Source organism: Melopsittacus undulatus, chromosome 3 (genome assembly GCF_012275295.1).
Source record: "Melopsittacus undulatus isolate bMelUnd1 chromosome 3, bMelUnd1.mat.Z, whole genome shotgun sequence".
Lineage (NCBI taxonomy): Eukaryota > Metazoa > Chordata > Aves > Psittaciformes > Psittaculidae > Melopsittacus > Melopsittacus undulatus.
This window is the reverse complement of record NC_047529.1, coordinates 113312080-113324292: the sequence shown is the minus strand read 5'-3', so window position 1 is coordinate 113324292 and position 12213 is coordinate 113312080. Positions and strand designations below refer to the sequence as shown.

The window sequence follows — 12213 nt, the reverse complement described above, 5'->3', positions numbered from 1 at the left end:
ATGAGTCAGTAATAGTAAGGTATGATTATTTACACATCTTTCACTAGAGAATACCTAAGAAAACTCTTTATGTTCCAAGCAATTTTTATTCATTTGCTGCACTATAAAAATCTGTATTATTTGATATGTTTAAAAATAATTTAAGCACTGTATATTTGTAATGTTTTAAAGAAGCCTTTTGAAGGAATTTGCAAAGCTAGAGTAAAAATGAAGGTTACGTCATGAGGCCACAAATCACAGCATCTGTCGGGGATGCTGGGGAAATAAGTGCTCTTTGATTTGTGCTTCTCCCCCTCCTTCCTGCTGAGGTCTTATTTGTTTAAAAAGATGTGTATTGCAAGAGAACTCAGTTGCTATTTCATCTGTGGGGTAGTACATGCACTATTCTTGTTTGTGCCATTCTACTAGTTCATTTTGATTTCTTAGCTTTTATATGATTGTAATCACTTTACAAGTACTGATTATATACCCTTAGTAGTGATGATGATTCTGAAATGCTGCTTGGTTTTGAGAATAACAAATGTTGGTGTTCTCATTCACTTGTAAAAATTGTCATTGAGAACTTAGTTCTTTTAGTGCTGACAAGTTTGTGCAGTTAATTTATTATTCAGTCCTGTCAACTTTTCAACCTCCAATGTGCAAACATTTTGTTTGTGCTTATATGTAATAAGAAAAGTACTAACTACACGTTTTAATGGTAATTTTAAGCTTAGCACAGAGCCGAATTCTAAAAGCTCACAAACTTACTAAAACTTGAGATTATTTTACCAATTATTTATTCTTTGGCTTTAGTTGTAACTTGCTGTTATATAGAATGAGTGTTGCTGAGATTTATTTTAGTTGTCAAAGATTTGAATGACACAATAGATCCTTATGTACTCTGCCTGTTGAATCCATAAATGCTGGTACTGAACAAACCTCTGTTTTTTCATATGTTTCCTGGCTTTCTGTCAGCTTTCAGTCTTCCATGGGTCATTCAATAAACACTACCCTGGGTGACTTTTTTTTTGAGTTGCCATATGTCAATCAAACTGAAGTGCACGCTTTTAAGTAGGCAGAGAAAATAAGCTTGCTTTATTTGAGTATGGCTGTGTCTTCTGCAGGACAGGGTCATTCCTAGCTTATTTTTGTCTTTAGCTCTGCACTGGAAGAGGTTGGGGATCAAGGGGGAGAGGAGTGCCTGATGAGAGCAAAGGAAGAGCCAAATGAAACGAAGAGAAAGAACTGAACAGCAGAATTTGAAAGTGTTCTTTAAGCATATTCAGTTTGAGCTGTTCTGCTTTAAAAGCTTCTTCCTCAAGTATTTCAGGAGATGGTGTCACATTAAATCAGTTTTTCCCCCCTCTTAATTATATGATGACTAATTCTGTTGGTGTGGGATTAAAACACTGCTGAAGGTCGTTGTTTGGTATATACATTTTTTTCTAATGAGGGAATAGATGTCATTGTATTAAATATATACTTGGTGCATTGCTGATGAGTCACCTTGTGTAGCAATTGCTAAGTGTGTTTATACACTAAATTTACGAAAGCCATTGAACATGGGAAGTTGCTTATATTAGACATCTAGGATACAGTAGAATGTGTATCAGCTGTATAAATCTTTCCTTCCTAGAAAATACCCTTTGGTGAATTTTCATTTTTGTTGTAGTTATTGCTAATATTGCAAATAACAACATTTCTCTTTCGAGATCAGTGAGAGGAACCCCAATGTGTATTCAGTGGAGCCGGAACAAGTATGTGTATTTATATAGATCACATCTCCTGGGGGCTCCTTTTGCTCTGAGGGAAGCCAGTGGGAACTGTGTACCCAGGAGCTCTGTTCCTCACCCATCTGCTACAGGGCAGTGGATGGTCACTGACTTCAGACTAAATAGAATTCCTACAGATGACCAAACTCACCTGGGCTTCATGACTTTTGTCTTGTCCCTCTAAAAATGTTCTGTTCCTTCTCCCTCTACCAGTGTAATCTTTTCCCAGCTGAATTTGTTGCCTTACAGACATGGGAACTATGAAACTTCACTCCTGATGGTTTGTCCTTGCTTTGTCTTTCGGTATTATTGCAGGGTATCCGTATATCTGTAGAGCTCTAACAGCTCGAAAATGCAGGTTTGGGCTAGAATTGAGATATAAGGCTTTCCACCTGTAGCAATTTGAACAATCACCATTGTTACTTACCAGCAAAGAAAATAATTCCACTGAAATCTCAAAGAATTATGCAATTGATTACAATCACAGTTCAGATTGCTGCCTCTTAGTTGCATAGCAAAATGCCTTGGAGATAACTGCTACCTGCTCTGGAAAGAGAAGGGTGGGTTTGGATATTATTTGGGATATTATGCTGGCTTTGCTGATGTCAAAGAAGTTAGCTTTAGAAATCAGATATACTAGCAATGGGCTTGAGTTTGTATAAGAAGCTTAGCAGTGTTACTGCTTCTGTTAAGACACAAGCACAAGTAAATATAAGACAAATTCCAGCAACTTGCAAGTAACTTGAAGCATTTACATGATGAAGTGTGCAATTTTGTTTTCTTTTTTTAATGGCAGAGTTGACAGACTTTATTTTTGTTTCATCGTTTTCTTTGAAACTATAAATCCATTTTTCCCTCTTGGGATATTTCAGTAATAGTAATATGCTGTTAAAATAAACACAATTTAAATTTTTGAAAACAAGGAATGAGCCAGAGTTAAGTACATAGGATAACAGTATATGCTATCACAATATAACATTTGGAGAAACCACAAACAGACTTCAAAAGGAATTCTTGAAGTTGGGTCCTTTTATCAAACATCAGATGGATAAGCTTGTTTTCTTAGAATCTAAGTGAAAGGGATTTTCCAGAGGATGCTAGAGATTAAAACCCCTGCTTGAACTTTCCAACTTTTCCACCTGACATGTAAGGTGCATTTTCCTATTTTTCCTAATTTTTCACATGAAAAAGCATTTCTCATTATACTATGCATGCTACATTCGTCTTACTGTACTTAAGGACCTGCCCTGAATGCATTTTGCTTTTGTGCTTTCACAAGTGTTTGAAATGCAGCTGACTGTATGTAGGCCACAGCGCTGGTAGAGAATGTTTTTCTCTCTTTTAAATTTTAAAACACTTTTCCCTGGATTGAATCTGTGTAAAATAATAGTTTTGAACTTTGCTTAGGATGTGTTGTCCCACCTAATTTCTCATTCAGTAAATGTCATTCAGCTTGCACAGTTCTGCCACTCTTTAAAGTATTTTTTTCAAGAGGCATGTTGGCTAGTCTTACATGCCAATATTAAAATTCATGGATTTAGAAGTTAATGGTAGGTACCAACAAAGTAATGTTTTATGAGGTGTTAGAAGTGTTTCAGGACTTACTTAAAGACCGAAAAAACTATATAGCATTTACTTCGTTGAAGGTTGACTTTTGCATTTAAAGGACAAGTGAGGTCTAATGTGATCAAAACCCTAAATAGATTGATGTGCAGCTTGGTCTTATATAGGATGAATGTTGATCTTGTTATAATACCCTAAAGCCGAGCTTGGATCAAGAACCTGTAGGTTGCTGCCCAGACTTGAGAACTCTTCCCTTCCCCACTGCTTTGTGACCACCATCATTAGGTCATGTCTGCACTACATTGGCTCTTGGGTGTTGTAAAGTAATAACGATGCACAGGCTGTTTGTGTCAGTGTCTACTGATGTTTGTAAATGTCAGATAATAAGTATTTAAGAATTACCATGTATTGAAGTAGATTTTCAAGCTGTTTGAATTTCTCCTTGGGAGACATACAATCATACCATATTTTCTGAAATTATGATTTTATAGGGGACCAGGAGAACATTACCAAATGCATTATAGCTATATGTATTGTTTTAGTACTTTGGGAGGAAAGGGATGTTAGGTTGTTGAAGGTAAAGAGCTTAGAGTTGTGATTTACTTGCATGTAAAAGTTGCCTGTTAGGGTTGTTCTAGTCTAGTACTAATAATCTGGTGTTCGGTGTGTTTGGTCAGCCGAAACCAATCTGTGAACTGGTCCACCATCTATGTGTATGCAGTTTGACAGTGGAATCTCCAGGCTTCATGTGAACAACGGTTCTTTGACTTGATAAGTTTGTCATGCTGATGACAAATGTCTTTTTATAGTGTCTGTACTGGTATAATGCTAGAAATAACTGAGCTAAGAGGCTATTTCAAACTTCTGCCTTCATTTTGTGTGCATCAGCAGGTTTTTGAAACTGGAAAATTGCTTTAAATTACAATTGTAGTAACACCCTCTCGAGGAACAGAGGAGTTTTTTAGTGATGCTAATTATTTCCAGTGGAGTGTTTGTAGTTCTTGAAACTGAGCAGAACAGTAGTTTTGCTCTCCACTTCATACCAGATAAAGAGAAAAGATAACTGAAGTATTTTGGTATAGTGATAAGACAAAACCATCATGTGCATAATACAGGGGTCCTTTAATACTGTTCTTTAGTGTTAAATATTGTGCTGTGTTTAATAAAAGTACATTAAATAATTATATTGGGTTTGGGTTTGTTTTTTTTTAGTGTGGCTTTACAGAATGGTGGCTTTAAAATATGTAATATAATATTCTTTTTCTGGCAATTTCAGCAAATTTGCCACAGACTAATTTGAGGGGTAATCATGACCAGAAATCAAAATAGTAGCCATTAATTTTCTTCCAGGTTCATGAATGTAAGTTCCATTTCAGATATTTGGTATATAATTTATATAAATATTAGGAAAATGTAATGTTTTCATTTCATTTATTGGTCAACTACAATTATTTAGTGCAGCAGTTCAATTAAGTAATTCAATGTATCTTGCTCCCTGGCTCACAAAAACTCAAACCAAACAGATGTCTAACTGCTTCCTAGTGCTATCTGTGAAGCAAAGCAGCTGTCTTCTGCAGAGATATGGTAGAGGAAAGTTCTCAGATTTGCATTGGATATCCTGCAGTTTGTGGCAAGCCTGTCGTTCTGCTGGCCCTAGTTTCTTTAAATAGGGGTATCAATCCTTTTTACTGGTTAGAGATCATCATACAAAATGAAGTCTTCTGCTCCAGATCTACTCTTCCAGCAGTAAATATTTTAATGGTAGCCATTTCTGAGTATCCTTGTTAATAAAACCTTAACAGTCTTAGCAGGAACACCTTCACATATAGGGATGCCTTCATTGTTAGTGTTAATATGATAATGTTTTATTTAGAAGGGGGTGTGTGGGATCAGCTGATGCAATCATCTGCCATGTTGGTGTGTGGAGGGGTTGTTGGAGACTGTGCAGCACAGAATTCTGCATAGGCACGCTTTAGAAGGAGCCTTAAATATTTGCTGTGGTCTTTATTTGTGCAGGTTTTCTTCTGATGTGCTTAATGCAACAGTTAAGAGGCATTCCTGTCTTTACAGGCCTGTTGTAGTGAGTACATAGCATGGAGTATGTGTGCTTCTAGTATTGTCTGAATAATCTGATACCACCTTAGTGCATATAAATAGTACACAGAAGTATAAAATACCATCTAATCTCTGATATTTGAGATGATGAGTGAAATTGCTGGAAAACTGGAAAATAGACTGTACTTTAAACCTTTCTGAAGTGTAACCTGTTAGCAATAGGAAGTCTTGACGGTGGTATTGGGATAATGATGTTTTTAATTAACAACTTTTAGAAACTAAACTCATAACACTTATCTGGTTTGTATCAGTGTAAAGAGGGATGTCAGAATTTCTTCATCAAGACAAAAGGAAGCTGTGACGGTCAGTAGCTGCATCTTGGGAGGCAGGTTTGCTTTTTGGGAAGTCTTCCAATGTCACTCACTGGCTGAATGTGCCTTAATTCTGTAAGGTACCGGTTGGTAGATGGGTGATTGTTTCAGCCAGGCTGTTTTCTGCTCATCCTGGTCTGTCACTTCTGCTCATTCATTTTGTCTATATCTTCATATACGTGTTGTGATGCCCACTCCGAGCGGTATGACTACTATGTGTTGCCATAGTAAAATACAACAACTTGTGCATGTTTTATTCTGTTGGGGTTTTTTTAATGTGGACTGTTAACTAGCAATAAAGTCAAAAGATGCAAATCATCTTTGGGAGAGATCTTGAGACCTGAGAACTTCTTGTCTTACTGGCACCACAAAAAAAGAATAAATTACAGTTTTTCCAAATTGGGTATATTCCTTTACACAAAACTTTACAGGAACTATTGCACCCACAAGCTTAAATCTTCAGATAAATGCCAACTTCACATTTGAAACTGTTGATCTGTGAGCAATGGGCTGTCTTCCACTAGCAGAGGTATTTCAGAATGCTTAGCTTTTGATTGTGATATATCATTTCCTTGGTATGGGGGGGACTATAGCTGGCTGAATTGCTACCTAGCTTCACTTTCAGCAGACTGGAAATAAATCTGCTGAGTCAAGCCTTCCAAACAACTGCTTAGAAAGATGAGGCCAGATCTATGGGTTACCTTCTTTGCTCCCCCCTATTGTAAAGGCATTGTGGAGACAATGACGAATGTCTCTGTTTTGAATCAAATAGCTGCATGTTATTCCTTCATCATGTTAAGGAATGAGACTGAAACCTGGAGAAACAGCAGTCTACCCGATTCTCTGCCACAGACTATACTTTATATTCTAAGTAGGTGCTGTAGACCAAGATATCATAGAATCATAGAATAGTTAGGATTGGAAAGGACCCTAAGATCATCCAGTTCTAACCTCACACTAAACCATGTCACCCAAGGCTCTGTCCAACCTTGAACGCTGCCAGGGATGGAGCATTCACTACCTCCCTGGGCAACCCATTCCAGTGCTTCACCACCCTTACAGTAAAGAATTTCTTCCTTATATCCAATCTAAACTTCCCCTGTTTAAGTTTTAACCCATTACCCCTTGTCCTATCACTACAGTCCCTAATGAATAGTCCCTCCCCAGGCCTGTAGGCCCCCTTCAGAATCTGTAGGCCCCCTTCAGATACTGGAAGGCTGCTATGAGGTCTTCACGCATCCTTCTCCAGGCTGAACAGCCCCAACTTTCTCAACCTGTCTCCATACCAGTAACTACTACAGTTAATGGAACTTGCTAATATAACTTGTGAAATTATATTATAATGAACTTCAAAGTACCTTGGAGTCATAGCCTTTACTGAAAGCAGAAGAAAATTGAGGCCTTTGAATTTTTTTAATGAAAAAAAAGTTAAAATAGTATTTTAATATATTTTGAATTTGTGGTTCGTCATGGAAAATCTAGCCCAGTATTTGCCAGCTGTACTTGGCAAAGAAGAGAAAATGTGTGTTCTTTCTGAATAGCTTTATTCTGGTTGTTCTACTATGTTATGTAAATTCATCCTTGCATGAGAGTGCATGTGAGCTGGAAACTTCTCGCTCTAGTACATAACTCAGTTGATGGCAGGAGAAAGAGGGAATCATAGAATCATAGAATAGTTAGGGTTGGAAAGGACCTTAAGATCATCTAGTTCCAACCCCCCTGCCATGGGCAGGGACACTTCACACTAAACCGTATCACCCAAGGCTTCATTCAGCCTGGTCTTGAACACTGCCATATATAGAACATCCTTGCTACAAGAAGCTGCATCTTCAGTAAGTCAGAAAAACAGAAACATAAGACTTCTTTTTAGGGTGTGGAATATTTTGTTTTGTTTATATCTCTTTATTCAGAAAAGAAGCTATTGTGTTGTGGTAGCAACACATTAATATGTAGAAACTGGCATTTGATGTGCAAAGTTTACAAGTTAAACTTGGTGGCTATGAGGTCGACTAGGTGCAAATGTACATATGCATGTACTTGTGCATGTACATTGCTTTTTGTGTGCAAGCCTCACATAGGAGGAACAGTATTGGCAAAAATTGTGTTTCCTGTTTGTAAGTAACTTTATTAAGTACAGCATCATGGAAATACATCACATTACCATTATCTGAAGAGAGTGGGCTCTGAAATACATTGCCATAAGCTTTATGATTGTTTAAGTTGTTAAACACTGCTTGATGACTTATCAATATTAGTAGACTGGGATTGATACTGTTGGCATGTTAAATTTAACTGTGAAATCTTCAAAAGATCTGAATGGCTTAGAAGGTAAAACAAAGTAATGGATGTAGTGTTTGGTGTCTTGGCTTGAATCCAGCTTGATGTCCTAAATGGATGCATCACAAAACCACAACAGATCAACCCAGATTTACATGAGCGATGTATAAGAGCCCTGAAGCTAAGCCAACATAGTGATTGAATTAGTTCCTGCGTTTAGAGAGGCTTCTCCCTCCAGGTCAGACTTCTAAGCACTGTTGGGCTTGTATGGGGAGCTAGCAGTTATAGACTGAAGTATGCCTACCTTGTGGAGAGAAAGAAATCTTAGAGCTTCAGAACTTTTATCTCTAACAAGTGTGACTGATTTTCTTTTAGTGGGGGGAAAAAAGGGGAAACACTATGAACAATAAAGGAGAAAATGGAAGAATTTCCATTAATGGTGCTTCAGTCAAGGACCTGCCAATCTTCCTAGAAATGTCTGTTCACAATCTGAAACATTTTGTTGCTGCAGGGCTGATAGGTACCTTATGTATTGCCCACCCTCGTACAATGCCTCGCTTGTTCTTCTAGTAAATAACTACTGTAGTGTGATGCTCATAAATAGGACAGTTCTGCAAACATTTGTGTGCAGGTGCGAAAGTACAACATTTGTGATCTTTTCTGTAAATACCTTATTTCTAAAATGCTGTTTTGGTTTTTAGCTCATAGATAAATAAATGTCGTGTTAAAGACAGGGCATAGTGCATGAATAGAAGCATTACTCTTTTTGAGTAATCATTGTGTGTTTAATACAGTTTTGTTTTTACACCACACAGGGAAATAGTTATTAACCAAAAAAACCCACAGAAATGTGAAGTACCTCATTGTAAGGATTTGTATCATGACAGAAATGTCTCAGTGAGATACTCAGGACCTTTTAAAAACGGGTTCTACAGTTTGTGTTTAACTGGTACCCTCACATAAGAAATTGATAAGTTCCAGCAACTATTCTATTAATGTTAGTATTTTTTGCAGTTCTTATTGATGTACTCTTAGATATTTGAGTAACCCGATATCTCCATTTTTGTTTCTCAGCATGATGTATCACAGACTTTGCTCAAAGCAACTCTGGACAGTGTGGTTGAAGAGTGTGTCAGCTTTGTAGGAGTTGATATTAACATCTGCTCAGAAATACTATTAAGGTGAGTGAAACACTTTCCTATTCCAGTAATTACATGGCTCTGGATCACAGAGTCTCTGTTTAGTCTGCCATCTGACTCAAGCTCAGCTGGAGCAAATGGCTCTTGTGTTAAACTTCCAATTACATGAAAATGACACATTGAGACAGTATTTCACTGGATTGTTAAGAGCCAGTTTTTAAGGGTATGTGTGATTCTCTGGGGTAAAACTGTTCTTCAGAGAAAAACAGAGATTTAAAAATGTTGAGCCAACATTACAATTTTAGAAGAACTTAATGTAATTAATTTGTATTTTTTTCACTGAGAAAGGACTTTTCAAATGGCTCTTAGAAGGTATTTTTATAGGTACTGTGAAGTGGAACAGGTTGTAAAAGTTGGGCGAGGAAAGGAGAAAAGGAAAGATTTAAGGGGAAACTGCTGAAAAATGTATCCCTTTTTACTGTTATTTCTTTTTTAATCATATGCCATATTTGCTTGGAGAACGCTCAGGATTTTATTTCTTTTGGTTAAAAATTGGAAGCTTGTTCTCTCTCAAGTGTGCAGAATTCAGAAATCTTTAGCTAAATAGCCTCTAAGAAGAGTGAAAATGCCACTGTCATCCTCTGTAGTAGGGGAGGAAGAAAAAGAATATCCATACTCTTGGTGACAACTATGTTAGGTATCAAGGTTAAGACTTAAAGCAGTGGTGTCTGATATCTAGAGCCACACGGGTGACATTTCCTTCTTTAGTGCCAGGAGTAATTGCCCACCACAGCTTTTTCCCCTCATTCTATGGTTAACATGCTCCACACACAGAAAGTTGTACTCGTGTACATACAGAAAATGTGCAGCAAATCCACTGCTTCCTGAAGGAACTTGGCTAACTGCAGTTGTACTTCAGAGATAACATTTTTGCCAGATCTATTTGCCCTCAGAACAACTCATGCAGCTTGTTCCCAGCTGCTCTTTTACCTCAAGAGCACCGGAGAGAAAAGGAACAAGCTTTGTGGATCTGTTAAATTGTGTGAGGAAGGTGAGCTGCTTCCAGCTACTCTTCTTTATAGCAGACACCAGCCATTCATGTGGTCTTGCAGTACCATTGTAAGAGAATAGGTGGGAGGGGGCTGTTCACACAGGAACAATGTAGGTGTCCTGAATCCTTCCTTGTTTCCTGGAGCAGGCAGCTGGGGGCCATAAGACATGGCAAATTGAACTGGCATTGCAGAAATAGCCAACAGATCATAAAGTACACATCCCTGGCTTACTAGTTAGGTATGTGCAGAAGTGTATTGCCATACCAAGTTTTGTTGACTTGAGTGGATTCCTTCCGTAGGACTAAGAGAAAAGATCCTTTTTCAGACGATGCCTTTGTCCTGAGTGTCTGTTTGCAAATAATTCTTTGCTGTTTTCAAGTTTTGTAAGCCAGATTTTCTATAGTAATGTGTATCCTTGTATTAATACACCACTTGTATTAATGTCAGGTCAATGGCAATAAATGCATTCTATAAACTTGTCTCTTAGGCACATTGCAGGACTGAATGCTAACAGAGCTAAAAATATAATTGAATGGCGAGAGAAGAATGGACCATTTATAAACCGAGAACAGCTCAAGGAAGTTAAAGGTCTGGGTCCCAAGTCATTCCAACAGTGCGCTGGATTCATCAGATTCAATCAAGAATATATAAAGACCTTCTGCAGGTAATGCTAGCTGTCTTGACTAAATTATCCAAAATAGTATGAGAAGACTTTGACCCTTTTCTGTTTTGTGTTCAGGCTCAAGACTTGAGGATTCCTAGGCCTTTGCACTCCGAAAGACAGCATCTTAACAAATAAACTTCTTGAAGTCAAACTTCTTCCTCTGAATAATCATGGCTTATTAGCCAAGTCCTCTAAGTCAGGGTTTCAATAAGTATGTAAATTTAATTGCAGATTTTGCCACTGAATTGGTAGAAGAACTTTGCTATGAGATAGTGTCATGGTCTGAGATATGAAAGCTTTAGGCTTGTATTTCAAGCATAATTCAGAGATTTATAAATTCCTTTTTAATGTGCTGAGCACACGACTAGGGTGGATTTTTGGATAGCTTTAGTTCTGTTACCTGGAAAGTTAAAAAGCTGCCTGGATCAAACGCTGTGTTGTACTCCTGTGCTTAGCGAGCGTGATGCAGCTGCCTTCTGTCTCTAATATGAGGCCTTTCCCATGTGTCAACAGTGCATCATCCTATTCCCTGTTTCTGTATAAAGCCTTTCCCCCTTGCAACCATTCATTGTGTTCGTGCTGACCTGAAATCCTTCCTTTCCACAGCTGAAAGTGCCCCTTCTGGTGCAGTGTCTCTTCTGCCTTTTCCATTTTTCCTTCCAACATAAAGAACTAAGAAAGGCCACAGCGGCAGCACCATCCCCACCCTTTTGCCACTGACTCTTCTCAAAGACTATTTTCCTGGGCAGCACATGCTATTTCTTCGCCAACCCAAGGCTCAGAAGCAATACTGTATTCCCAGTTGCTGCTGGCCAAACAGCACACACGTAACTTCCAGGCAGGAGGTAGGCACATTAGGACTGGCTTACTGCCCGGATGGAAGGTATCCAGATTGGTTGCCCATCTGGCAGGGAGGAACATGCTGCAGGCCAAATGGTGCATGCTGTAAGCACCAGAAGACCAAGGAAATTGCTCTCAATGCTGTAGATGATCGATAGGTGTTGTGTTGTATAGATCTGTTCTAGCAAACGCTGCAATAGAATGCAGGGGAAAAAAGGCTGATGTCTTTTATCCATCAAATAAAGTTCACTGTTGAAATGTTTAAGAACAACTTTTTCCCCTTGCTGAAGCATGCTTCTGATGTTAGTCAGATTCCATAAAACATGAGAACACTCTATAACCTGAGAAATCGGTTACAACTGTGGAGTTTAGGCCAAAATAAAGCTCTAACACCATTGCCACCACAACATTTCTTTTGGGCCCAGGTGGCCAAAACCAAACATGTTTTAAATGGACTTCGAGAAGGTTTCATTCTGGTCCTCTCTCATGTGGATGGCTATA

The 12213-nt window shown here is 38.2% G+C and overlaps 1 protein-coding gene across 1 annotated transcript in view; it reads left to right on the top strand.

Annotated features, from left to right (window-relative positions):
* Positions 1 to 12213, top strand: part of SRBD1 (S1 RNA binding domain 1) — a 122516-nt gene that overhangs the window by 94140 nt on the left and 16163 nt on the right. The window contains exons 19-20 of the mRNA XM_034061225.1: positions 9092 to 9198; positions 10696 to 10872. Coding sequence (XP_033917116.1) covers positions 9092 to 9198; positions 10696 to 10872 — 284 coding nt within the window. The remainder of the gene's footprint in view (positions 1 to 9091; positions 9199 to 10695; positions 10873 to 12213) is intronic.